This window comes from Poecilia latipinna, unplaced genomic scaffold (genome assembly GCF_001443285.1).
Source record: "Poecilia latipinna isolate Pla-1442-1.1 unplaced genomic scaffold, P_latipinna-1.0 Scaffold1957, whole genome shotgun sequence".
In the NCBI taxonomy this organism is placed as follows: Eukaryota; Metazoa; Chordata; class Actinopteri; order Cyprinodontiformes; family Poeciliidae; genus Poecilia; species Poecilia latipinna.
The window spans coordinates 92,343-117,917 of NW_015114573.1; the positions used below are offsets into that span (position 1 = coordinate 92,343).

The window sequence follows — 25,575 nt, forward strand, 5'->3', positions numbered from 1 at the left end:
CATGTAAAAGTATTAATGACATCAGCCAGGGGTTATTACAACATCATTTACATAAATTGAAGTCACAAAACAAAGAATCTTTCTGTTGAATTTACATTTGTGAATAAAAAACGAGTCTCAGTTGGTAAGAACTGTTATTTGTTTGTTACGACTTTGCTTGTTTATGATGCTCTGCTCGCATGTCAACAGCTATTGTTATTTTTATTTAATTAAAAATGATTAAACACAACAGATAAATACAACTGATAGAAATGAGTGGATAATGATTTTTATTTCTGCCAAAGCAGAAATAAAAATCAGGTCTATTTCTCTTTTACTGTGCTTCTAAATTATAAATAGCCCTAAAATGTTAATTTACACAACATTTATAGTAAATTAAAAAGTTATTTTTTGATTTCCATGTGTTTGACATCACTGGGAAGATTAAAATCCACTCTTTCAGAAAAGGCCAGTAACTCAAAACGCCCCAAGTAGACTTGTTAATTTATGTTGTTGAGGCCATTCACAAAGAAAACAACAAAGAGTGAGTTAAGAGACTAATATTTTCATTTCAGGTTGTACATATTAAGATGTTAGGTAGAATAAACTCCATTGAAAAGCCCATTTTTCTATGCTAAAAACCCTGAGTCTGTTTGTAAACTGTTAAACTTCTCTGTGAATCAGATTCGGTGTGCAGCCGTTTGACAGCCAGCCAGGCTTCACTCCTGCCGTTTCCTTTGCTGTTGATCTGAGCTCTCCTGTGAAAACACCGACGAAGGCGATGGACTCATTGTAAAAGGGTTCAGAGATCAGATTGGCAAACACTCATATAGCAACTCAAGCTGCAGGCTTGACAGCCGGCCAAACCTGCAACAAGCTGCTCCAGCTCCTGCTGGTTCCTTCAAACACTCATTTCAACCAGTTTGACGCTTATATATTTATGTTTGTTCAACGCTGATTACCTTAAAATAACTTTCACAAATTTCAGTGTTCAGGATTACTTTTGTTTTTGTTTATGTCATTTGAATTGGAGGAGTATATTTTTAAATTAGAGTAAGTTGCTCTATTACTTAAAAACCATAACAATCTCTTAAAATATAACTGATATTACACATTTTAAAGGAGCTGCACTGCAAAAACACAAAATCTTACTTGGTCTAGTTTCTAGTGTAAATATCTTACTTCACTTGAAATAAGAAAAAAANTNACTTTCAAGTAACTTTTCAGCAAGAAATAGGAGATTTTTTTAAGTAATTCCTTAAATTTTTTTTTTTTTTATAAAAAAAAAACAGTTCCATTAGCAGAGTTTTTAAATTATATATTTTTTCCCATGTTATATGTGAAAACATTCTGCCAATGGAAGTAGTACTTTTTCCCACCAATATTAAAGATTTATTTACGTAAAACAAGCTGCTGTATCTGGCGAAAAAGTTTTTAGTTTTTTTCTAATTTCATGTGTGCTAAGATATTTGTACTAGAAATTAGGCAAAAATACTCTAAGACTTTGTGTTTTTGGGGTGTGTACAGTGCCTACAGTGGTTAAAACCAGCTGACCGAATTTGAATTCCATTTGGGTTGCTAGGTAACAGGGCTGGGGTTGCTAGGTAACGGGGCACTGCCCCTGGAATTGGGAGGTTTTTGAAACAGCTCCTTTTCCAGGCATATTAACAAACATTAGCTTATTGCCAAAAAACAGGTAGGTGTTTTTTTAAGTGCTTTGAAGTCATATTTTCTGTTTTTGCAGTGTAGGCGGTGTCCAAAACCATTAGAAACAAAAGCGGTGAATAGTTATTTTTTCCTCTCCACAGATGCATCGCGGGTTTCCTTTGAAGCCGTCGACAGACCGAACTACTTCCTGCACGCGAGCGCCAGCGGCCAGGTGAGGCTGGCCAAGTGGGAGGGAAGTGATGCATTCTGGGACGGAGCCACCTTCGTCCTCCACAGGAACACCTGGATCTCGGGCTACGACTCGCTGGAGTCGCACGCCAAACCCGGCTTCTTCCTGCACGCCACGCCGCCACGCCTCCACCTGCTCAAGTTCAGACACAGCTACGGTTTCCGCAAGGCGTCGCTGTTCAGACTGACGGGTCAGAGTCACAAAAAGAATCACAACACAGCAGCGTTTTCACACGATTCAAACATAAAACAAACACATCACAGAAATAACCAGTTTATTAGCAACTAGTTACATTTACTCAGTAACTTTTTTTTTTTTAAAAGTAGGAGTATTTGTACTATGCTGTAGTTTTTACTTTTCCTTCAGTAAAAATATGCTGAAGTAGCAAACAAAGAGCCACTTTTTGTGTTGCTAATGTAATATTTTACACCGAAAGCTGGAGAAAAAATACACTTGGTCGTCACTTTAAAACTACTTTAATTGTGTATAAAAACTGGGGTAATAAGATAGAAGATGGTAATTCCGACTAAAAAGAGTAAAAATTATTCACTTCCTGTTAAATTCATGAGTTATTCTAAACACATATCTCCTAAACACCTGATAGATTCCAGAAATATGAATTTAGACACAGGAGTGTTTCATTCATTGTTTAATAATTATTATTTTCATTTAGCATAAATTCAGCCTGAGTTTGGATTTTATTTTAACATATTATGACCAAATAATATTTTAAGACTTCGTTACACAATTTCTCATCACAATCCGCTGTTCTGATTATAAGGAAATATGTAATATTTTATATTAATTGAATCAAATTTTATTTTATGTCAACATTTTCTTGTGTGTGTGTGTGTGTGTGTTTTTTTTGTTTTTTTCCAGAAACGTTTCCCTTCTTCGCTAGTTTCACTAACCTGAGGATCAAATCATCTTAATAAATTTGCTGGTAGCCAATCAGAAAATTAGCATCAGAAATAACATTTAAATAAGTTATTTTAATTTTTGTTTTATTTTAAAATATGATTGAATAATGGAAAACAAAAAATTATGATGAAAATTTTAAGATAAAAAAATGGTGGGTTTCAATTTATTTTTAATTTTGCATCTTTTTTTAATTTCCCTCCTTCTTTCTTAGGCCTTCACAGCGCCACCTGGTGGCCATGTTAATGAGAGGAAGTAATCTTTAGTGGTAATTTGTTTATTTAAGTGTGTTTTTTGCTCAGGCCCCAGCCCAGACACCCCTCCGGGTCCTCGCTGCCAGTGGAGGTACGACTCCTGCATCAGCCCCTGCTTCAGGACCTGCAGCGACCCCTCCGCCGACTCCTGCGTCACCATCCCACAGTCAGACCTTTGACCTTCACCTGTTTCTGACACGATGTGAAACGATCAGTTTAATGGGAGCCGACATGTTGAGGCTTTTATTTTGTGAATGTGTTTCCTGTGCAGAGTAGAGGGCTGCCTTCCTGTCTGCCCCCCAAACACGGTCCTGGATGAAATCACCCGTCGATGCGTTCATGTTGAAGACTGTAAGTAGCTCAAAGTCTGCTTCACCGACACTTAGTCTGGAGAACAGACGTGGTAGAGCAGGAGAAACTTTACCAGAGTAAGAGCAGCATCACTTCAACATGTTTTTACTCAGTGTTGGTAATTTACTCACTTTTAATTATATTTTTAATTTTGCGTGGCTCGTATTCATTTCAGCCCACGGACAAACGCCAAGATCAAGTCAATCACTTTGAAAATAAATAGCATTAAAAAACCGAATAAGAACAAAAAGGGGCAGTGATAAAATATTTATGTTTAATATATTTCAGAAAAAATATATTTATTATTCTGTCCAGTGGATTTATGTCAAATTTACCGCATAGGAAGGATAAAAACACTAAAACTAAAATGAAAGATTTTCACAATACTCAATTTTCAGGAAAATTATACATTTAGATGAACATTTTGTTTTTGTAAACCTTATTGCCTTTCTGACACTTGTGTTCATGTGATTTCAGGCATTCGGCTCCCAGATTCAGTGGCTCCTGCGTCGCCGTCCACAGCAGCTGAACGTTATGATGTCACCACATCGTCCACAGCTCCACACACACCCCACGCTGTGAAAATCCCCACCAGCGCTGCTCCCAGTGCTACTACCGGGAGCAAATACTCCACCTCATTCACAGCTGCCCCTGATGAGCCGGCCCGCCCGGAAACTGTAGTTACATCTGCAACTCCTGAGCCGTCCAGAACTCTGTCTGGGCCAACGGCACCCTCTGCTGTCAGGCCAGAGGAAGTGGAGGCAGCTTCCACAGTCAGAGTAACTGAAACTCCTTCATCAGCTGCAACAAGGTGGATGACCAGGCTGAGCTCATTCAGCCCCACCACGTCCAGAACAACCACTGGTCATTTTGGCTCCTCCTCCACTAAACCGACCGACTCCCAGTACTCCCCGCTCACCATCACTACAGTGTCTGCTGGGAGGCCGGCCACAATCAGAACCTCCACGGTTGGCCCTCCACATAAAGACGCGTCAGAAAGCTCAGGTTCAGCAGTTACTCAAACAACTTTGAGTTCAGTTTCTCCCCGAGTCTCAGGAACATCTGCAGTAAGAGGCAGAACCACTGTCTCCAGTACAGCGACTACCTCCTATAAAGCTGCACCAGTAGAGGGAATGACAACAGCACCATTTATCCTGCCAGAACTACCAACCACAAGCTCTACAACAGCTTCTCCTGTTCCCACCTCGCCCACTAAAGAAGCAGGAATTGGATATTCGTCAACAGCATCGACAGAACCATTCCAACCAGTCAGCTCTTTCACTACCAGTAAGGCAATACAAACTGGAACCACAGAAAGGACCTTGCACATCATTCCTACTGATCATACAACTTCTTCAACTGTTTCTGTGTCATCCACGACTGTCTACCATGTTAAACCCTCTACAACTCCACCGTCTGCCTTCACTTCAGCTACTACAAGGTGGCAAACATCAACCTTAAAGAAAGTCACAGCATCTGAAATCTCTACAGTCTCTACAACAACAGCCTCACCCAGACCTGCTGAGATGACAGGCAGCACCGCTCCTTCTTGGTACATGTCAGCTGCCTATTCGGATAAGACTTCCTGGTCCGCTGCTGCTCCAGTAACGGGGAAAACCACCTCCAGCAAGCTAACTTCAAGACCCCTTGTCGTCCCAGAAACATCCACAATGTCCACAGATGTTCAGTTCACCACAAAACCCTCAACAGGAATCACTACTTTACAACAATCTCCAACCACACAGAGCACCACCCATCCTCTGCACACTGAGCGAACCTCTGAGCCTCGGTATCCCCCTCACTGGGAGGTCACCTCCACTTCCACTACCACCTACCGGCCGCCAATGGAGACAACACCTGGGCTGCCCTCTGAATCTCCTACCATGTCTGCTAAATCTCCTGAAGTTCCTCCTCTTCCAGTAACATCTAGGACAGCATCTACCTCTGCAGCCTCTACCACCACCACAGAAACATCGGCTCCAGAAAGCGGAGCCACAACTACCAGGAAGCTGATTACTCCACCTGTCGCCCTCTTCACCTCCATCACTAGAGGACCGAGACCCTCCAGTCTTCACACCACTCTTAAGCCAATCATAGAGACTTCAAAACCAGTTATGACCAGAGTGTCAACTACAACTACAAGCATGTCTTCTCCGTCCTTGCATTCGCTCCACACAACAACCTCTACAACAGCTCCAGAGGTATCTACGGTCCTGGAGAAGGTCACGACCCGACTGGTGTCCTCTTCAAGAGCCACACCCACCGCTGTGAGGACATCCACCCTTTCAGCAACACCCAGACTTCCTGCAACATCTAGAGTTACTTCCAGAGCCACATCGCCCGCAGTCAGGCCGATCACCGCAAGGGTCACTGTTGCAACAAGACCTTCAGCTACCACTACCACATCAACCGTGGTTGGCTCACCGGCTACTACATCTCCAACCATTGCAACAACAGCAAGCAGGGTTGGTCATGTTGCCACATCGGCAGCAATTTCCCGTTTGACCACAACAGCAGCTCCAGTGGCTTCACCATCATCTGCAGCCGCCTTCACCAGAGAGTCAACCACAACCAAAGAAGCTGAAACAACAACATCTCCGTCCCGACCTGATGTCTTTGTCTCAACCCAGGAGCCTGGTATTCCAGTTCCAACTACAACGCATCAAGAATCCACCACCGCTTTCCAAAACATTTCTACAAGTCCAGGATCGACAACAGCTTCGAGTTCTCCTCGCACAGCGGCTGCACCAACGAGTTCTTCAGTTCAGCGATTAACGTCAATGTCAGAAACTCCTGTAAGGACGTGCACCGTAAGTTCACCAAGGGAGCGTTCACACCAACCCTGTTTAGTCTGCTTTAATCCAAGCAACGATCCTGTCAAAGAAACCTGGAGATGTAGGTTTTACTAACTTAGTGCAGTATGCCACAACAAAGGGAAAAATAACACAGAAAAGCCATTGAAGAATAGCTCAAAACCATTCGCTTTCTTCTTCTTTCAATCTCTATGCATAGAATCGTTACCATAGCAACTGACAACAGCATCACTTTATGTTTTAGGATTAAACTCCAAAAACCACTCAAACATTTCCCACATGATGGTCGCTCTTTTTTTGTGTTTTTTAACTGAACCTAAAAACACAGAATCCCACGTCAAGGTTGGTCGAAGTCAAGCTAGCATAACTGAGCTACTTCCCTCTCCCGATATATATTCTTTCTTTATTCAACTTTTTCCTGACCTTATAGTCTTGTTGTGGTGATGTTGACAATTGGTAGCAAAGCACTGGATACCTTTTTCTTTTATAAATATCACGCGTACATTTAAGATTTAGTGGATTATATTCATAACTTAACAGCTAAACCCAATGCTAGTCATCGTAGGCCAGTTTTTTGCCTTCCAGCAGGGAGATGTGGGCGGGATCTTGTGACGTTTAGCGCAGGGCATTAATAGAGCACCCCTGCAGTTGAGGAGGGGCATTGCAGTGTGATAGCAAACCACAGCAGCTGAAAATGTAACAAATGTTGCAACAGTGGTCTCCGATTGAACCGAGTCTATCAGACTATCATTTGTGGAAACAACCTCAGACTTATGAGTCTCCTGTTCATATTTCAGACAAAAGGTTATGGAAGAATAACTCTGTTCACTGGTTTTCCTGTTTACAAGCATCTCTCCAATTTTTAAAAATTTTTTCAGCCTCCGTATGCCGAGATAGTCGACGAATGCACAAAGTACATCTGTGTCAACAACCAACTGATCCTGTTCAACAAATCCCAGAGCTGCCCCTTCACAGCTGAGCCTCCAAACTGCGGCCTGCTTGGCTTTGCTGTTCTGGTCAACGGAGACAAGTGCTGCCCGAAATGGGATTGTCCATGTGAGGAAACAGAATTATCCAGAGGTTTTGATCATTTCTTATTAAGTCGTGTGCTTCAGGAGGAGTTCCCCTCATATTTTATTGTTTTATGTCGTAGGTCGCTGCTCGATGTTCCCCGATCTGAATGTGATCACTTTTGATGGGGACAGCTTTGCCATTTTCAAAGCTGCCTCGTACATCGTTGCCCAGCTTCCCAACGAGACCCTGAGTGTCCTGATTCAGGAATGTCCGGCGGACTCTGACCGACCGGTGAGCACCGTCACAAATCCACCGTCAGGCAGCAGGTGTTGATGCTCAGTTCTGACTTTTTGGCTGGAATCCGGTTGATTGTTCATACTACTATAATTAGACTCAACAATCTGATCTCTGCATGAACAATTTATGACCCCAAAGCAAAGAAGAACGTTGATGTCGCACAGCAGCAGTAATAATGGACGCTGCTTTTTTACACTGCAAAACAAAACCTTAGCAAGAGATTCTTCTAATTTACAGCCCAAATATCTTAGCAAACCTGAAGTAAGACAAAACTAACTTACTACGTAGCTTTTCTTAATGATATAGGAGCTCGCTTTAAGTAAATAATCCTTTAATATTGATGAAAAAGTTCTAGTTCTGTGGGAGATTATTACACTTTTAACAAGACATTTTTCCAATTTTTCGCCTAAAATAATCTGTCAGTGAAACTAGAACTTTTTATTTATATTCAAGTTATTTAGTTAAAACAAGCTCCTATTTCTTGCTGAGTAGTTACTTGTAAGTTAGTTTTGTTTTATTTCAAGTATAATGAGATATTTGCAGTAGAAACTAAACCAAAAATACTTGGTAAAATTTGGTGTTTTTACAGTGTTTTAAAGTTTTTGAAGTCTGTTGAGCAATGAGAGCTGACTGTATCATCACAAGATCACATCGACACGAAGGAAGCTGAAAAAAGCACAATTAGCAGCTTTTTGAGGATCTTTGACTTTAATTTCTGTAGATAAATGTGTTTGGATGAAGAGTCGGAGTCTGGAGTGTTGGGATCAGTGACAGATTTCTTTCACAATTTCGTAATTATAATTCTTAGTCATTCTTTAAATCCTTATTTAATGCTTTCAGTGGATAAAATGGGACATGACCGTTCATTAGCACCACATATGGAAGCGTCACAGTGGAAAAAACCTGATTTCTGTCGTATTTACCTGCTGTGTGATGCAGCCAAAGCCTCATTAATATTTTCCTTATTCTTTCTAAAGCTCCTCTGGAATTTCACCAACTTGTGTCTGGTTTCACTCAACATTACACACAAATCCAACCAGGTTGTCGTCGACAGACTGCAGAGGAGAGTAAGTTGCTCATCTTACCTTAAACTGCAACGTCCTGCACTGCGTAAATATTTGACATATTGCACTCTTCAATCTTTAACCAGCTCTTTGTGAACTCGCGCTACGCCAAGCCTCGTTTTAAAAAGTACGGCTTTGAGATCTACGACACGGGCAACATGTACCTGATCCGCAGCCCAGCCGGGCTCAAGGTGCAGTGGTACCACAGCACCGGCATGATGGTGATCGACGCCGACGACGCGGGCAGCAAACTCCCCACCATGGGCCTCTGTGGTAAGAAGAGAAGAAGTTTCTACCTTCCCTCCAAGCAAGGAGACATATTTTCTTGAATAGTTGTGAGAAGTGGAAGAGAACCCAAAACTGTATTCATGTAGGGTTAGGATTAGTACTGAGTATTGATCAACTGATCGAACTATCAATCATGTAATATTTAAAAATTACATTATCAGTCGGACAAAAGTATAAATTTAAGTGGAAATCTTAGAGTTCTAAAGACCAAAATGACAATAATTCATACAAGTAATCAAAAAAACTGAAATCAGGCAATTAAATATTTTTTCAAAATCAGTTTCTTTCAATAAAAAACTGATGATACTTTAATAGAAACTGCAGGTGTGTGTCTGTGTCATGTGAATTTTCGGTTAAAACATGTTTATTTTTCATTTAGTGAATAGAGAATCCAGAAATTTTACTCAACTAAGAGTAGAAATACTTCAAAATAAAATCACTCAAGTAAAAGTAAAACATACAGCGTAGTAAAAGTACTCAATTAAAAAAAAAGTTACTAAAGAAAATGTAAATGAGTAAAAGTAACTAGATACTACCCAACTCTGGAAAACATTAGCCAGAACTGAAGTCTGTTTATTTCCATTTTTCATGTTCAGAAATATTTTGAGTATTTTTAATATTTAACCCCTTCAGGTTTCTGCGATGGAGATCTGACCAATGACCTCACTCTGCCCAATGGCTCGGTTTTGGGCGTAAGCCAGGACCCGGTTCTGTTCATCGACAGCTGGCAGGTTCCCAACACCACCAGCTACGTCAGCTACAGCCGTCGGCGTGAACACAACTGCTCCACCAGTGACTGCTCCCACTGCCTGGCCATGCTGGAGGACAACGCCTTCACGCCGTGCCACGCGTTTGTACGTCAAACTCCTCAACAGGCTCCCGTCTTTCTGAGTTCTCATGCTGCATGTAGTTTGATCGTTGCTTCTTCGTCCCCAGGTGCCGCCCAGCACGTTTTGTGAGGTTTGGGTGAGAGATTCAGAGTATGTGAACAACCATTGTGTGGCTCTGGCTGCTTATGTGGCAATCTGCCATAAATTCAGTGTCTGCATCGAGTGGAGGAGGCCGGATTACTGCCGTAAGATTCCTGTTTTTATGGCACTCGCATGTGAAAGTAGGTGCAAACAGATGAGCAATTACACAGCCTCACATGTTTGAAAAGCATTAGTGGAGCCTCCCGCACAACCAACAAGAATACAGCAAGTGGTTTCTGGATGTTAAGTCCACAACAAAACAAACTTCTTTTCCAGCAGCCATTGTAAAGCAAAAGCACAACATCCTACCAAGTGTTTGTGTCTAGTTTTCTAGTGCACTTGAAAAAATAAAAAACTAACTTAGAAGTAACTTATTATCAAATAAATATATAGGAGCTTGTTTTAAGTAAATAATTATTTAAAATATCTAAAAATACTAGTTTCATTGGCAGATTATTTCTCTGAAAATAAGACATTTTTCCCCATGTTGTGAGATAATTTACCAGTGGAACTAGAACTTTTTAATTAATACTTAGACATTATTGACTCAAAACAAGCTCCTGTATCTTGCAGAAAAGTTACTTCTAAGTTAGTTTTGTCTCATTTCAAGTTTACTAAGATGTTTGAAGTCGGATCTAGACCAAAAATACTCTGTAAGATTTTGTGTTTTTGGAGTGTTTACAGCGCAGACAGTGGTTAAAGCCAGCTGACCAAAGTTGCTGGAGTTCCATTTGGGTTGCTAGGTAACAAGGCAGGGCTCAGCTGGGGTTGCTAGGTAACGAGTCACTGCCGATGGAATGCGACTCAACAATTGAGAGGTTTTTGAAACAATTGATTTCCAGACATTAACAAACACTAGCTTATGGCCTAAAAACTTTTCAAAGTGCTCAGGCCGTCTTTAGAAGCAGTTGAGACCCAATTTGCATATTAAGTCCCCTTTAAGTATTTACAAGGTGGGATAAATCTGAAAAAGGAAGATAGATTATGGGAAAATATTTGTCTTTCAGTGCTTTAAGATGAATAGATGGCGGTGCATCCTGACTTCATTCGCTGATATTTTCTTTCCTGCAGCCTTCGTGTGTCCCGGCTCTCTGAGCTACCAGGCCTGCCTGCCGGCCTGCACATCTCAGTCCTGTCCCAACCACGACTTTGACTCCGATCCGGACCACTGCTCTGGCCTGACGGAGGGCTGCGTCTGCCCCGAGGGAACGCTGCTCCACCGGCCATACTCGGCTCTCTGCATCAGCCTTGAGAAGTGCGGTAAGGACAAAACTTTACCGCTTCCTTCTGACACGCACAGGATTAGAAACATCAGCAAATGTACAAAAATAAAGACTCCTGCACTGAAAAAACACCAAATCTTACCAAGTGGTGTCTAGTTTCTAGTGCCAATATCTTAGTGCACTTAATAAAGAAGCAGTAACTTAGAAGTAACTTTTCAACAAAATATAAGAGTTTGTTTTAAGTAAAATAAAATCCTTAATATTGATGAAAAAGTACAACTCAATCAACATTATTCATGCCATTAGGTAGATCTGGTTACAGTGACCTGAGTCAGCTTTACACTTTCACAACAATAAAAATTAATATAACTTTATTCAAAACAGCCTGTTTCTCCATACTTTAAAATATTAAAAACCATAAAAACAGTAAAACAATAAACACACTAGTTCCACCGGCAGATTATTTCTCAACAAGACATTTTCGCCCTGATATAAGTTAAATAGTCTGCGACATTTACATCAATATTAAGGATTTATTGACTTACAAGAAGCTCCTATATGTCACTGAAAAGTGACTTTTAAGTTAGTTTTGTCTTATTTCAAGTGAAATAAAATATTTGCACTAAGAAGCCTGACAAAAGTACTTGGTAAGATTTTGTGCTTTTGCAGTGTAGCTGGTGTCCAAAACAATCATAAACACAAGTGAGTGTTTTTGCTTCTTCTGTGGGATTAGGATTAGGAAGAATCTGAAAGATTGTGTTTTTGTAGTGCTAAGTTCAATTAAAGCTAAATTAAAATGGGTCAGCCATCCGTACTGCATGTTATTTGTGACAGTTGACACCTTTAAATGGATTTAAATCAGTTAAAGTCTCTTTATTTTGTCTGAAATTGACTCCTGTCGGGGTTCTATGTGATTTCTTCTGTTTGTCTGCAGCCTGCACCGACAGCGGCGGCATTCCTCGGTCGCACGGCGAGGTGTGGAAGGCCTCGCAGGACGGCTGCTGCATGTACCGCTGCGACAACGACACCATCGTTCCCGTGGAGTACGACTGCTCCAGCGCGCCGGCGCCGGTTTGCCACAGAACCGGGGAGATGATCATCAGCATGTCTGACGACACGAGCTGCTGCCCTCACAAAGTCTGCGGTGAGCCAACGAAACGCTCGCTCAGCTCGTTTTGATCACTGAAAGAACCGTGAGGCATCATGCTGTGTTTGACATGTTCTGCAGTTTGTAACCAGACTCTGTGCGATCGCTTCCCTCCTGAGTGTAAATATGGGGAAAAGCTGGTGTCGTACTTCAGACCAGAGTCCTGCTGTCCGGACTACGTCTGTGGTGAGTTTCCTTTTTTACCGATTTAACGGCTTATTGGAGACACTGTAGGTAGAAAGTAGCTGTTAATTAGATAGTTTGAGACTAATCCTGAACAAAGGGAAGGTTATGTGCAGCAATTTCAGGTTTTTTGTAAAACCATGTTACTGAAAACTAAAGCTTAAAAAAGCAAGTTTTTGAAAAAGTGCCGGAAACAGCCGCAACAGTCACAAAAACACATTAAAACATTATTCTCCTTTCCAGCCTCTCTGTTGAGTTGTGTGTTTGTTTATCCTTAGTTTTAGCCTGTAGAGCAGAAATAACGATGATAAAATGATCTCTAAATAAGCGCTGGTGCTAAATGAAGATGATTCAAAACACATTTAAACAATTTTACTATAATGGCAGCCATTATAAATAATAAAAAAAAAGAGTAAATTTATGTCAAACATTTTTTAGATTAATCTCAGAAATTATCTTGAAAAAAATAAGGAGCTTTCTGAGCTCCAAAAGTTGAAAATTAGTGAAAAAAATTCTATTTAGATTATAATCTTCCAACTTTTCTAGTAAAAGCATGGAAACTTTTAGCTTCAAAAGTTGACATTTTTTTACTTTTTAACTTTCTTTTTGGCTTGACTGCAGATGTAAACGTCCAGAATCGCTCACTGCAACTGTTTCTGACCTTCTTTGTGTTTTTTCAGAGTGCGATCCTGAGCGCTGTGAGTCTGAGCTTCCCGCCTGCAGAGACGACCAGACGCCGGTCGCCACCAGGGCCGACGGCAGCTGCTGCCTGGCCCACATCTGCAGTCAGTCCAGCCTCCATTTCTGATTATTCCTCCTCTGAATCCTCATTTTGTTGATTCTGGGCGGGTTTTCCTCCTGCAGTGTGCTCTTCCTGTGTGGAGAGGCCTCCTTCCTGCCGGGACGGTGAGGTGCTCAGCGTCGACAGCAACAGCACAGACCGATGCTGCCCGTCCTACCAGTGCGGTGAGGAAACACACAGTCACTCACCGACCTGGATGAGGTGTTTTTTAAAATTAGTTACTTAAAAAAACTGCAATGGAAACATTTTTTTGCATCAAAAGTGATAAACGGATGTTGCTACTGGCGGAAACGACAAAGGAGACAACAGGAAGTAGTAGGAGGATGATGTTTTTACTGACTTATCACGTGAATAAAATTATTCATGTGTAAATTTAATTGCATTTCTTATTTAACTACAAAATTGTGGTTTTTCGACATTAATGAAATACAGTTAGTTTCTCTAACAAAGTGGACCAAAATAAATCTAAACAAATCCAAATGCAGTAACTATGACTGAGAAGAAAGTGGGAACCAGGACCTCAGATATCAGTTATTTTAACAATCAAATTTTCTGGTGATTAATCGATTAATCATATAAAACATTTGCGACATTCTGCAGGTTTTCCATTTAACCATGTAAGACTTTTTAATACAATATTAGATATACATTAAAAGATGCAAGTCAAAAATTATTCAATTACTTTTTAAATAAGAAAATAAACATTTTGTTGGCTAAATTGCAACAACATTCCTTTAGTGAAAGCAAAGAAAGCAACAACAGCTATAAAAGTCTGACCTTTCTGCCCGACTCAACATCAATATAGTGCTGAGATGATTTGCTGATTATTTATTGGATAATCAAATTAATAGTTGGAGAGAAAAAGGTGTTTAATATTAGATTTTTAGTTTGTTTTTACAGAATTTGAAGGAGATGAAGATAAAAGTTTTGCTTGAGGAGTTATGAACATTTTTATAAAGTGTTTTTTAATCTTAAAGGCAAAATGTACATATTTTTGTACAGCTTTGACTTAATTACTGGTCTGTTTATGTTGTCATTTCAACAAATGGCGTGTTTTATAATCTGTGCACCACAGTTAGTAATTAATCAATTGTTAAATTAGTAGATTGTTATCTCAATAATTGATTAATCATGATTAATCTGATTAATCGCTTCAGCCCTGAAGGAAACCACACAGTTTATTGAGACAGAAAATAATTCTGTGGTAGAAATAAATTTAGGACATAAAAACAGCAGCTTCTGTTATATTTCTGGACAAATTTGTGAAACTTTCTGAGTAGCACTCTCTGTGTGTGTGTGTTTGTGTGCATGTGTGTGTGTGCGTGTGTGTGTGTGTGTGTGTGTGTGTGTGCAGTGTGTGAGCCCTACAGGTGTCCCCAGCTGACCTGTCCTGTTGGGATGTCGGTCGTGTCCGTTTCCAGTCCAGATCTCTGTTGTCCCAACCAAACATGCGGTACGATCCCAACACGCTGCTGTTCAGCTTCAGAGTTAAAATGAAAACCCAAATAATCTTTATTCCTCTTGTTTCTGTTTACAGTCTGCAGCTGTGAAAAGATCGTCTCTCCTAAATGTAGCCTGGTAAGTCCTGCCTGTGAGAAACAATATTCTGTTTTTACAGTAATCAGGATGAAAGGTCGCCTCTCTCTCTCTCTCTCTCTCTCTCTCTCTCTCTCTTTCCTCCCCTGCCCCCCACCCCCCCAGGGAGAAGCTGCACAGCTTGACCGGGCCTTCCTGTCCGACCCACAGAACCAATGCTCCTGCAAGAGATACAAGTGTGGTGAGTTCTGCTCAGACTAAACACTGAGGCTGTGATTCTGCACACCAAACAACTCATTACCCAGTTTGATTCCACTAACACTAACAGGTTAGTTTGGATCTATGGGCGAAACCAAACATGTTAATTACATTTTTTCCACAAAGTAATTCTTATATAATCAGATTTTAGTCTGCTTAGTTCTGTACGGTGGCCCTGAAGTGCAAAACACATCAACAAATCACTAAACGCAACTACAAATCGAAAAATGTGACAATATTTACAGTCGCCCTTAAAAATGGCTGAAAACAGACGCGCAATTATACATCCATACATCTTTGAAAAGCATATGTGGAGCCTCCTGCACAACCAACAAGAATGCAGAAAGTGGATGGTGAGTCAATAACAAAACACTTGTGTGCTCCAGCAGCCATTGCACTGCTGGAGGGCATGCAGTGGTAAAACCAGCTGACCAAACATGCTGGAGCTCAGCTTTAATTCAGTTTTTAAAAACTGAATTCATTTTATTAGCATTTATTTATCCTCACACAAAATGCATTTTTAATGACAGCACATTTGAATTCAGTTTATTGCAGCTAAATTAATTTCATCACTTTAAGGGAAAGTTTTCTCTTAATTTATCAATTTTTTTTTCAAAAAATTTTAAATAAACTCAGATTGTTTATGTAAAATTTTTCCAGTTTAATCAGCTTTTGCAGATCTACACATAAAATGTGACCCGTGTGTGTGTGCATGTCTCTCTCTGTGTGTGTGTGTGTGTGTGTTCAGTGCGCGAGGGCGTGTGTGTGTTCGGCGAGCGCGGACTGCTGCGGCCGGGCCAGACGCTTGTGGAGCACGGAGACGACGGTTTGTGTTACAGTCGCCACTGCAGCCAGGTTCTGGACCCGGCGAGTGGATTTTACCTGCTGCGCATTTCCACGGTGAACTGCTCGGCCCACTGCCACCCGGTGAGACGTGATCAATAACAGAAATTTATTACTTTGTCTGGATGCATCCAGGTGTCAAAACACAAAGTTAAACGTTTGTTATTAATGTTTTAAAGGCTTTGGCAGCTTTTTTAGACTCAATTTACAACATAAAGCTGCTTGTAGTGAATCTTTATTTTAAGCCAATAATTCCTTAATATTGATGGAAAAGTTCTAGTTTCATTTGCAGATTATTTCACGGACATTTTTCTCATAAGTGAAATAATCTACAAGTGAAACTTTTTCATCAATATTAATTATTAGAAGCACTTGGTTAAGTTATTTGTCAGTTAGTTTTTCTTATTTCAAGTGTACTGAGATATTTACACTAAAATTTAGACCAAAAATACTAAGATTTTGTGTTTTTGCAGTGTATGATCTGCAGAAAAGTCATAGAAAAGTCTCTCTCAGTCAGTGTCAACATGGAGTCTTCCAATTTTAGAAAAATGTAAGCAAAGTAGTCAACAATGAAGAAAGAATAAACATGTTTAACATTTATAAAAGCCTTACAGGACATTGCCAATAACATTTTATTAGATGCAGTATCTGCAGTGTAACATTTCTCATAACTTTAAAGATATTGGCAGTAAAATTTTACTTGCTGAAGTTTTGTAAATGTTTTTATGGTTAGCAGTAACAGAAGCTTTATGTTTACAGTAATGCAGTGCATATCTGATATTTTTCCTCACTTTTCTCTCTTTGATTGCAAGGAATGTCTTGAAATTTTGACTTTAGCACCAAAATAGGATCCTACTTTGGTAGGCAAGTTTGTGGGCATAGTAGCAACAAAACAGCGAGAATTTAGGACAGAAAGCTGAATTTTCTTTGTATATTATGGAAAACATGTTTCTCAGTGAAATTGAGGCTCAATATGAAATGTTTACTGGCTAACTTAAAGCGAAAACCGAACTGTAACTGTAAAACAGAAAGGACCAAAGACTCATTCCTGAGGTACACCAGGAACCCATCGGCTGTGTGACTGAGAGGAAGTTGTTTCTTGGGTTTAATTATCCTGAATTCTTGTGTTTTAGAATCAGATCTATGTTCCTCCTAAGGACCAGTCAACCTGCTGCGGCGAATGTAAAAACATCTCCTGCATCTATCAACACGAGAACGGGACGGTCGGCCTCTATAAGGTAGGAAAAGCTTCAGGTTTTATTATACGAGACATTGATTATATATTATAAGTTTCTGAACAGTTTTTATTGTGTGTCGGTGCATCTAAAAGAATTTGATTATTGTGAAAATTTTAAGTTTTTCGTACCTCATTTTGCACAGAAACTCATAAATTACATATGGAGTGAAATATTACAATCCTATATTTCCTGTAACTTTGATTAAACTTTTTAACAATAATCAATTTTTTAAGATGTTTTAATTTCTTTTTTAAAAAGGGAAACTGGAAAAGCAGTTTAGCATCAGGGTTAGATGTGTAAGGAAGGAGGTGGGCAGAGTACCCAGAAATTGTTCAGCATAGTAAAAATACATTTAAAAGTAATTTAAAAAAAAAGTAAATGTAAGTAGTTACTACCCACCTCTGCATACATCAATAACAATTAGCAGTTTGCTGTGCGTCCAGCGTTTGCTGAAGTTCGCTTCCTGTAAATCAGAACAAATTGTGTAACGTTGAGGTAACCTGAGGATGATGATGATTTCAGCCTGGAAGGTCCTGGGTGTCAAACTGCAAGAAGTTCGACTGCTCCGACACGTCATTCGGACCGACCCTGATCTCCTACTCTTACAGCTGCCCCCCCTTCAATGAGACGGAGTGCATGAAGGTCAGCGGGAAGCAGAAACACACAGCTGATCAAACTGGACCTGCTGGCTGGCAGCTGACAGGTCCAGTTTTAACAGTTACTAGCTGCTAGCTCCAGCTCTACTAGCTGAACTAAACAAATCATTGATGAGGTAAGAAAATAACTAAGAAAGTAAATATCTATGTGAGCAGCTTACAGAAACAGCTCATTATGTAAGTATTTTACTAAATGGATAAGAACATAGGTACCTAAATAGAAACACAATAAAGTAACTAAGTAACTTAGTAAATAAGTAAGTGAATAACTAAGCAAATAGCTAAGCAGCTAACTCAGCAGCAACTAAGTAACAAGGTAAGTTAATGACTAACAAGTAAAAAACAATAAAACTATGAACTAACTAGTTAAATCAGTAAATAAACGAACAAGTGAGATAGTTAACTAAGTAAACAGCTGACTTAGTAAACACATAAGCAAATAACTAACTACTACATGTGAAAAAACATGTGCAACATGTCATTTATATGTGATACACGTTTTATATGATACACATGTGAAATCAGACACAAATAAAACATGTTTCACATATTTAATGTCTCACATGTGACATAAAATATGATACACATGTGAAACACATGCATCACATGTGTACATGTGAAATAGTTTAAAATATATGAAATTACAAAATAAATGTGTAAACATGAAACTCGTGAAAACTCGGGAACCGTGTTTTTTTTTTTTTGTTTTAACGTTAAACATTCCAAATCATTCATGTTGTTCAGTTTTCCTAACGTGGGACGAATATGAGGCCTATCAGAAAATCGTTTCAGTCTTTTCATAATAACAGGAACCGTTTTAATCTGGAAGCATTGAAGATGTTAAAACTCTTGACCTGCAGAGGTCAGATGACTTTAGAGCCTCTGCTGTAGAAAAGCTTCCCTGAGGTAAATGATGGTAATGTGTTTGCTGACTCTCGTCTCCTCTCAGATCGGAGGAACCGTCGTTAGCTACATGGACGGATGCTGCAAGACGTGTGAGTATCTGATCTGAGCGTAGCAGCAGTTTGTAGTTAGCGTAGCGCTGTAGGCTGCAGCTGACACTGAACCTGCCGTTCAGCTCGTCTACAACACGTTTGCACTTCAGTTAAACCCAAAAGACTCACCTGGATTGGCTCACAGCTGGATCCCAGCTGCTGTTTTCAGATACGTCTGTCTGCTGCTAGTTCAGATTTCCACGCTTCTCAGTGAGTTTCTGTAAAACCCGTCACTGAGAAGCATCTGATGACGTTGAAGTGGGTTTGTGGTTTGTGTGCTTCACCTTACCATCATGTACCGATCCCACCAGGTACTGGATTTCATCTGTTCCCCTTCCCAGTTAACCAAATGACTCCCACAACTAACACAAACTGTGAACAAGGTACCACAACAACAAGGCTTCTTAGTGCCATTGTTGATATTCAACAATGTACTCCCTTTAAAAGAAAAAAAAGATAAGAAAAGATACAAGAGAGCCCAAAAAGTGCAACTGCAACCTACAGAACCGTCCTCTCATCTGTCACTTCATTTCTTTAGGCTAATTTATCCAACATTTACTCTTCAGAAAACCAATCAACTGTGGGTTTAATTTCTTAAAATGATAGTTTACTTGAAATTAAAATAGTAGGCAACAAAAAATGAACTCACACTTGAGAGGACACAAACATGTAGCATCAAGCTCCTAAAAGATGAGCTCCCTCCCCATTAGCACTGTCTGGGCAGTGCATTGTTGATTGCCAACAATGTACTGTTGGTAGTGGCCTGTAGACGTCTGCATGTTTCCGTAGAGTCAGAGTTTCGGTGTTTGGGTTCTTTTCAGGGAAACAGTTTTCATACCCAACTTGTCACATACAAGTTTGTAATCAGTTCCTTTCAAGGCAGCAGATGCAGCTCTGTGTCTTACAGACTATTTAATTAGTAACTAATGTTGGTATTTATGGTTTTATCGCCTCTTATTTTCCAGTAACTCTTATACAGACATATACACGGATCCATTCCTGTCCAGTTTACATCTTACTAACATCTTATTTGTGCTGTCCTTCATTTTAAACATGTTTAGTTCCAACTGTGGGACAAGTCGTCTTAGACTGCTGACCTAAAGGAAAAAACAAACAGAAATACATTTTCCTCAGATAAACATTAACTAATAGTCAGTAACTATGTCAATGAACATGTAGATCCACATTGCAATTACAATAACAGTAATAGAAATAAGTTATCTCCTCTTTTCATCACTAATTTTTGATCTGTTTCTGTTTTGTTTCTATTAAACTTGGTTTAGTTTAATATTAATTTTTTGTGATCTGCTGCTTCACAAAGCAACAGTGTTTCAATTTATGGCTTAAATGAAAAATGACACATATAGTGCCACTTTGTACAATTATCAGTTGCTACATATATCCAATATGACTTTAAAGAGTTTTAACTTCCTAATTTAAAGTGTTGAACTTGGGCCTCTGTCTCTTTAAAAAGCTCCTGCTCTTTCTGAAGCGGCGTCATCCCAACATGGCTCCTCTGTTAACCCTTTAAAGTTTTTACCAGCGTTTCACGGAGCAGCAGCTCCTCTAATGAGCTCAGCAGTTCCACCAGGTGTTTGCTAATTGGTGCTAGCTTGTCTGAAGGAGCAGAAAGGGGGAGGAGCTTTGTCCCTGAAGGCGGGGTTAATGGAATGGTTGCCATGGAGATTAAAGTGTTTCTCAAACATACATGAAAGAATCAAATCAACACTCCAGGTATGTTTTTTTATGAGGGAATATCATTATAAGATGATGTAAAGATAAAAAAAGTTGATTTTATGTCACAGTTCCCCTTTAAAAAACAGAAATCTAACATCCATTGACTCTCTTTGCGTCATGTTTTCACCACTTCAGGTTGGTTCTGCATATAAACATCTGAAAAGTAGCGATTCATTTGTAAACATTTACATTTAATGCTGAATAAAAACATTTATCTCACTGTCTGAACTCAAATCAGAACAAAATTTTCTTCTTTTATGTCAGTCAGGATCACTAAAATTATTTTTATTTGCGAGAACATTTTATTTTTTTTTTTAGAAATTTTGTTTGTAAAAGTTTCCATATATTTGGTGAATATCAGGGAAAACTGTCTTTTAAACGGACAATTTGAAAATGTTTTCTGGCTTTTAGCAAATAGAAATAATTTTGTTAATTTCAACTAAGCAAAAATAAAAAAAATGTTTATTCTGATTTAACTTCAGGCAGTGAGAAAAAACAAAGTTTACCTTTTTATTCAATGTCTTGAAATATCTGTATGATCTGGAGTTTTAACTGATTTATTGAAACACATTGAGAGAAATCCAGAGAAAAAGACGAGTAAGTATGTGACAATTTGGGAATGAAGGTGGAAAATTTCTTCTGTTTTTTTTTGTTTTTTTTCCCCCAAATTATGTTTCAGATCATCAAGCTAAAGTTTAAAGGAAGAAAAAAGACCTTGTGAGAAACTAAAGCTACTGTGTGTGGCCTTTTATTTTGAAAACTATCCCACTTCCTGCATGTAGACAAATTATTTGGATCAAAGTTAATAAATCTGGGCGTAACTTTACATGAATCAAGGTAATTGAAGGTTTAATAAAGTTTAATTTATGTCAAACAGAAACAAAAAAAACATTAAAAACAATGGAAAATTGTCTGGAAGGAAAAAGTCACTGAAATCCCTTCAAACTAAAATGCCACACAAAGCATCTCGAGTTGTACATCATGTGTGGGTTGGTGTTTTTTTATTTTTTTATTTAAATATGGACTAAATTATTGTCAAATATGATTATATTGCATCCAAATCATTTAAATCTTTTTTGTGGTATAACTGCATGACAGATCAGTTCTACTTCTGAAAATTTTTCTTCTTTTTCCCTCCAATCTGACTATGAAACCAATGTTATCAAGCTTTGCATTTCTCCTTTTCTTACCCACAATCCTCCTCTCCTGTGTTATTTAATGTGAGGATTTAATTTCTGATTTTATTTTAATCTTTATTGCAACAGATTTCTGTTCGTTTGACTTTGAACAGGTAAAGAAGACGGAAAGTCGTGTCAGAAAGTGACGGTGAGAATGACGATCAGGAAGAACGACTGCCGCAGCAACCGGCCGGTGAGGATCTGCTGCTTTAGTCCCACAGGCTAGCAGGCTAACTGGCTAGCAGGCTAACAGGCTAAGCGGCTAACGCTACGTTCACACAGGAAATACGACCAAAAATAACTTAATCGCAGTCTGAATGGCCCAACTCCGATCTTTTGACCCCAAAAAATATGACTTATGCCCCTTAAATATGTGGATCCTTCATTTTCCCCTCAGGAAAATCAATCAATCCATCCATCCAGTTTTTCCCCTTTAATTAAAGTTTTTATTTATTCCAATTAACAAAAATGTTTTCTTTTTTTGTTATTTTGTTTTAGTTAACTAACTATCCACTCCACTAAAGTAATTTTCTGTATCCATGGCGACGTCTCCGCCTGCTTCCTGCAGGTGAACATCGTGTCCTGCGACGGGAAGTGTCCCTCCGCCAGCATCTACAATTACAACATCAACACCTACGCTCGCTTCTGTAAGTGCTGCAGGGAGACGGGGCTGCAGCGACGCTCCGTGCAGCTCTACTGCAGCAGCAACGCGACCTGGGTCAGCTACAGCATCCAGGAGCCCACCGACTGCTCCTGCCAGTGGTCCTAGGCTCAAACACTCACCTTTAGCAGCCCAGGCCTCACCTGCACCAGGTGTGTGAGGCCTGAAGGTGCTCATGGAGAGGACAGCTTGGCGTTGGGACTGTGAATAACACCACTGCAAGGTGCTGGGAGGATGCGAAAGGCGGCTTCTCTGTTCTGTGCTGATCAGTCAGTATGTGTAGTACCTCTGCCGGCAGGGAGGTGGAGCTGTGGAGCACAGAAGCAGATGCAACCAGGACCCACGCAACAATAGCGCCGATATTCTCAGTTAATTTGTGACTACAGTCAAAACTTATTAAAGCAACACTTTCTGTAGGCTTTCAAATAACCAATTTTACTGGTGGAACTAGAACACACAGATATCTGGTTAATATCTTGTTGGTTCCTGCTGCTTTGCTCTGTTCCCACCTCCCTGCCCTCACAGGGACGTGCCAATTAGAAAAATATTTTTAAAGAGCATCCTGCCATCTCTGCCTCACTTATAATTTCACAAGAACTATCAGGAAAAAAGTGTTTTTATTCAGAGAACTCCTCCCAGCTCAGTTTTGACCATTTCATTTTTAAATTTGACCCAAAACGTTGCATGTTGTCTTTTGTAAATAACTAAATTCAAGTGCTCTTGAAATTCTTTGCAGTGCATAAATTAGATTTCTCTCTCTCTGTCTCTTTTAGAAAGGCTGGCATAAAATGTATATTCTGCGATGTGGATTTTGTTTTCTGTAATCATCATTAACTGACTGAAATCCAGCTGTTTGTGGAGCACTTTATTTATTTATTGGAGTTTGCTAGAACGCAGAAGTTCTGCTCTGTAAGACGTATTCGACCCAAAAGGAGAAGAAACAGCAAGATGTTTTTTAAAAATGTTTGTGACCAACAGACTCCTGGACAGTTTAAGTTAAAGAGGATTTGTATCATACAGATGTACATTTGACTTTTCAATAAATCTTTTGGACACTCAACAGTTGTGTTGTGATTATTCAGCAATATTGATAGAGAACGGATTCCAGTCGGAACAAAATGTGAAATATCTTAAATAGACTTCATGACTAATCATAATTTAATTGTTTAAATCTGAAATGTGTTTCAGATAGTATTAATTACAGATAACTTTAATTAAAGCTTGCATGCAACTCAATGCTAGATCTGACGTCATTAATATCTGTCGGAATGTAATTAGGGATATAATTCCCTAATATGTCTAGTTATAAACTATGATGGAGTATTATAGCCATGCTAAGAAACTAGATAAAATAAAATGAGAATAAATTGTACAAGGAAGTCATAATAATGTCAGAATAGTCATAATATTTTGAAAATAAATGCTTAGTTTTACAAGAATTAAAGTTGTAATATTCCTTTAATCTTGCAATTTTATGACTGTATTCTTGTAATATTCTTTTATTTCAAATTGTATTACTTATTGTATTACTTATTGTAATACAATTACTAATTACATTACTTTATTCTCATTTCAACTCTATTCTTAATTTTATGACTGTATTCTTGTAATATGACTTCATCCCAGTAATCTTGTGACTATCCCTGTAATATTACAACTTTATTCTTCTTATTATTTTTTTATTATTTCTTAGCGTGGTCCTAAAATTCCATCATAAATTTCAGATAATCTGGAAAGTTAAGTTTGGTGAAACCCATTTTATGTTAAAACGGCCTGCCATACAGCAGCAGTTTAAAAATGGCGCTGCTGCCGTCCTGATCTCAGACCGACTCGCTGCCGCTAGCCCGAACCGACAGGCCCGGAGAAGTGCACACACAGTGATCATCTGATCAGGACGGATGTCATGAAGTTCACAGTGACACAGCTGCCGCTTTAACGGCTGATAACCGAGCCGTTTGGACCGCGGCCCGAACCACGCACTTTGACGTCAGCAGCCATGTAGCTCCATGCTGAGTGACGCCACGGCAACATCTGCAGCAACAAAACAAATGTGAAGCCCGAGGGGGCACTTACAGGCATTAAGATCAGAATCAGACTGGTTCCATTACGACTGGGTCGCCCCTTCATACTGGTGCTGCTGGGATTTCTGGATGAAGTCATGCTCTCTTTTTAATGCTTAGCAACAAACCAGCGATTCGGCCGCGTGCATGAATCTGTTTTAGTCCCTCTGCATCAGCCCCATTCAGTCATTACATAGATTGTTTCTGCGTGATTACTAAACTGATCAGTCGCTCAAATCATTGTGGAGGAATTTTGATACATCTGGACCTTGACTGGACCACTGCACCTTGATTTCTCTGATTTTGAGGGATTTGTAGTTTTCTAATAGCTGCGTTTCCATTACTAATGTGCTCAAAACTTTAATTTTCCACTAATGTCGCCAAAATAAAAACACAATTTCTCAATTGTGGTGGTTTTGTTAAATAAGAAACGCAATTAAAATCAGACGTGAAATAAGTTTGTTCATGTGATAAATCATTAAAAACATATGTTAGTACTCCAATTACTTCCTGTTGTCTCCTTCTTTGTGGTTTGTTCCAGTGGCAACATCCGGTTGTTGATCATGTGACTCCTGTGATACAAAAAAAGGGTTTCAGTTTTGCGAAATAAAGTAATTTTGATATAAGTATGGAAACACTTTTGATGCATTTATTTGCACAATTTGACATTTAGAAAGTAAATTCACTCAATAGAAACACAACAACTTAAAAAAATTATTGAGTTTTTTTCAGCCGTATCAAAATTGGTTTATTTTTCAAAACTGCAATGGAAACTCCTTTTTTGCATCATCTGATCAAGAAATCAAGAAAAGTACAAAATAAAGGTACAGCTATAAAAATTTCACATCTTGAAAAGTTTCAGTATCTTTTGTCACTTATTTCAGAAAGTGAAACTCATACACAGATTAAAATATAGTAAAATATTTCATGGTTTTATTTCTTGTAATGCTGAGGATTATCTAATGAGAACTGACAATTTAATGGATGGAACAAGTGTGGTATCTTGCAAAAGGAGCCCCAACCAATTACTGAGTGCATTAAAATAAGCATTTCAGAAGCCTGACACTATTGTTTAAAATATATTCTATGTAATATTCTAGTTTCTTATATTTTTCAGATCCAACCAACATGAGACGGTTTAGAAAGTCATTATGTTTAAATGAGTGAAGGAAAAACAAATGTTTAGAAAATAACCTCACACTGGTTTCTGTT

The 25,575-nt window shown here is 39.1% G+C and overlaps 1 protein-coding gene across 1 annotated transcript in view; it reads left to right on the forward strand.

Moving 5' to 3' along the window:
• The window catches only part of otog (otogelin), a 66,072-nt gene extending 42,709 nt beyond the window's left edge, over positions 1-23,363 (forward strand). Inside the window, exons 33-56 of the mRNA XM_015015829.1 lie at positions 1,788-2,066; positions 3,097-3,214; positions 3,320-3,399; positions 3,877-6,209; positions 7,091-7,268; positions 7,366-7,517; positions 8,501-8,590; positions 8,674-8,860; positions 9,509-9,729; positions 9,812-9,950; positions 10,918-11,106; positions 12,004-12,213; positions 12,298-12,402; positions 13,080-13,184; positions 13,264-13,365; positions 14,556-14,654; positions 14,739-14,779; positions 14,903-14,978; positions 15,744-15,922; positions 16,972-17,076; positions 17,599-17,718; positions 18,682-18,727; positions 21,756-21,835; positions 22,211-23,363. Coding sequence (XP_014871315.1) covers positions 1,788-2,066; positions 3,097-3,214; positions 3,320-3,399; positions 3,877-6,209; positions 7,091-7,268; positions 7,366-7,517; positions 8,501-8,590; positions 8,674-8,860; positions 9,509-9,729; positions 9,812-9,950; positions 10,918-11,106; positions 12,004-12,213; positions 12,298-12,402; positions 13,080-13,184; positions 13,264-13,365; positions 14,556-14,654; positions 14,739-14,779; positions 14,903-14,978; positions 15,744-15,922; positions 16,972-17,076; positions 17,599-17,718; positions 18,682-18,727; positions 21,756-21,835; positions 22,211-22,411 — 5,435 coding nt within the window. The 3' untranslated portion in view covers positions 22,412-23,363. The remainder of the gene's footprint in view (positions 1-1,787; positions 2,067-3,096; positions 3,215-3,319; positions 3,400-3,876; positions 6,210-7,090; positions 7,269-7,365; positions 7,518-8,500; positions 8,591-8,673; positions 8,861-9,508; positions 9,730-9,811; positions 9,951-10,917; positions 11,107-12,003; positions 12,214-12,297; positions 12,403-13,079; positions 13,185-13,263; positions 13,366-14,555; positions 14,655-14,738; positions 14,780-14,902; positions 14,979-15,743; positions 15,923-16,971; positions 17,077-17,598; positions 17,719-18,681; positions 18,728-21,755; positions 21,836-22,210) is intronic.
• Positions 23,364-25,575: the final 2,212 nt, after the last annotated feature.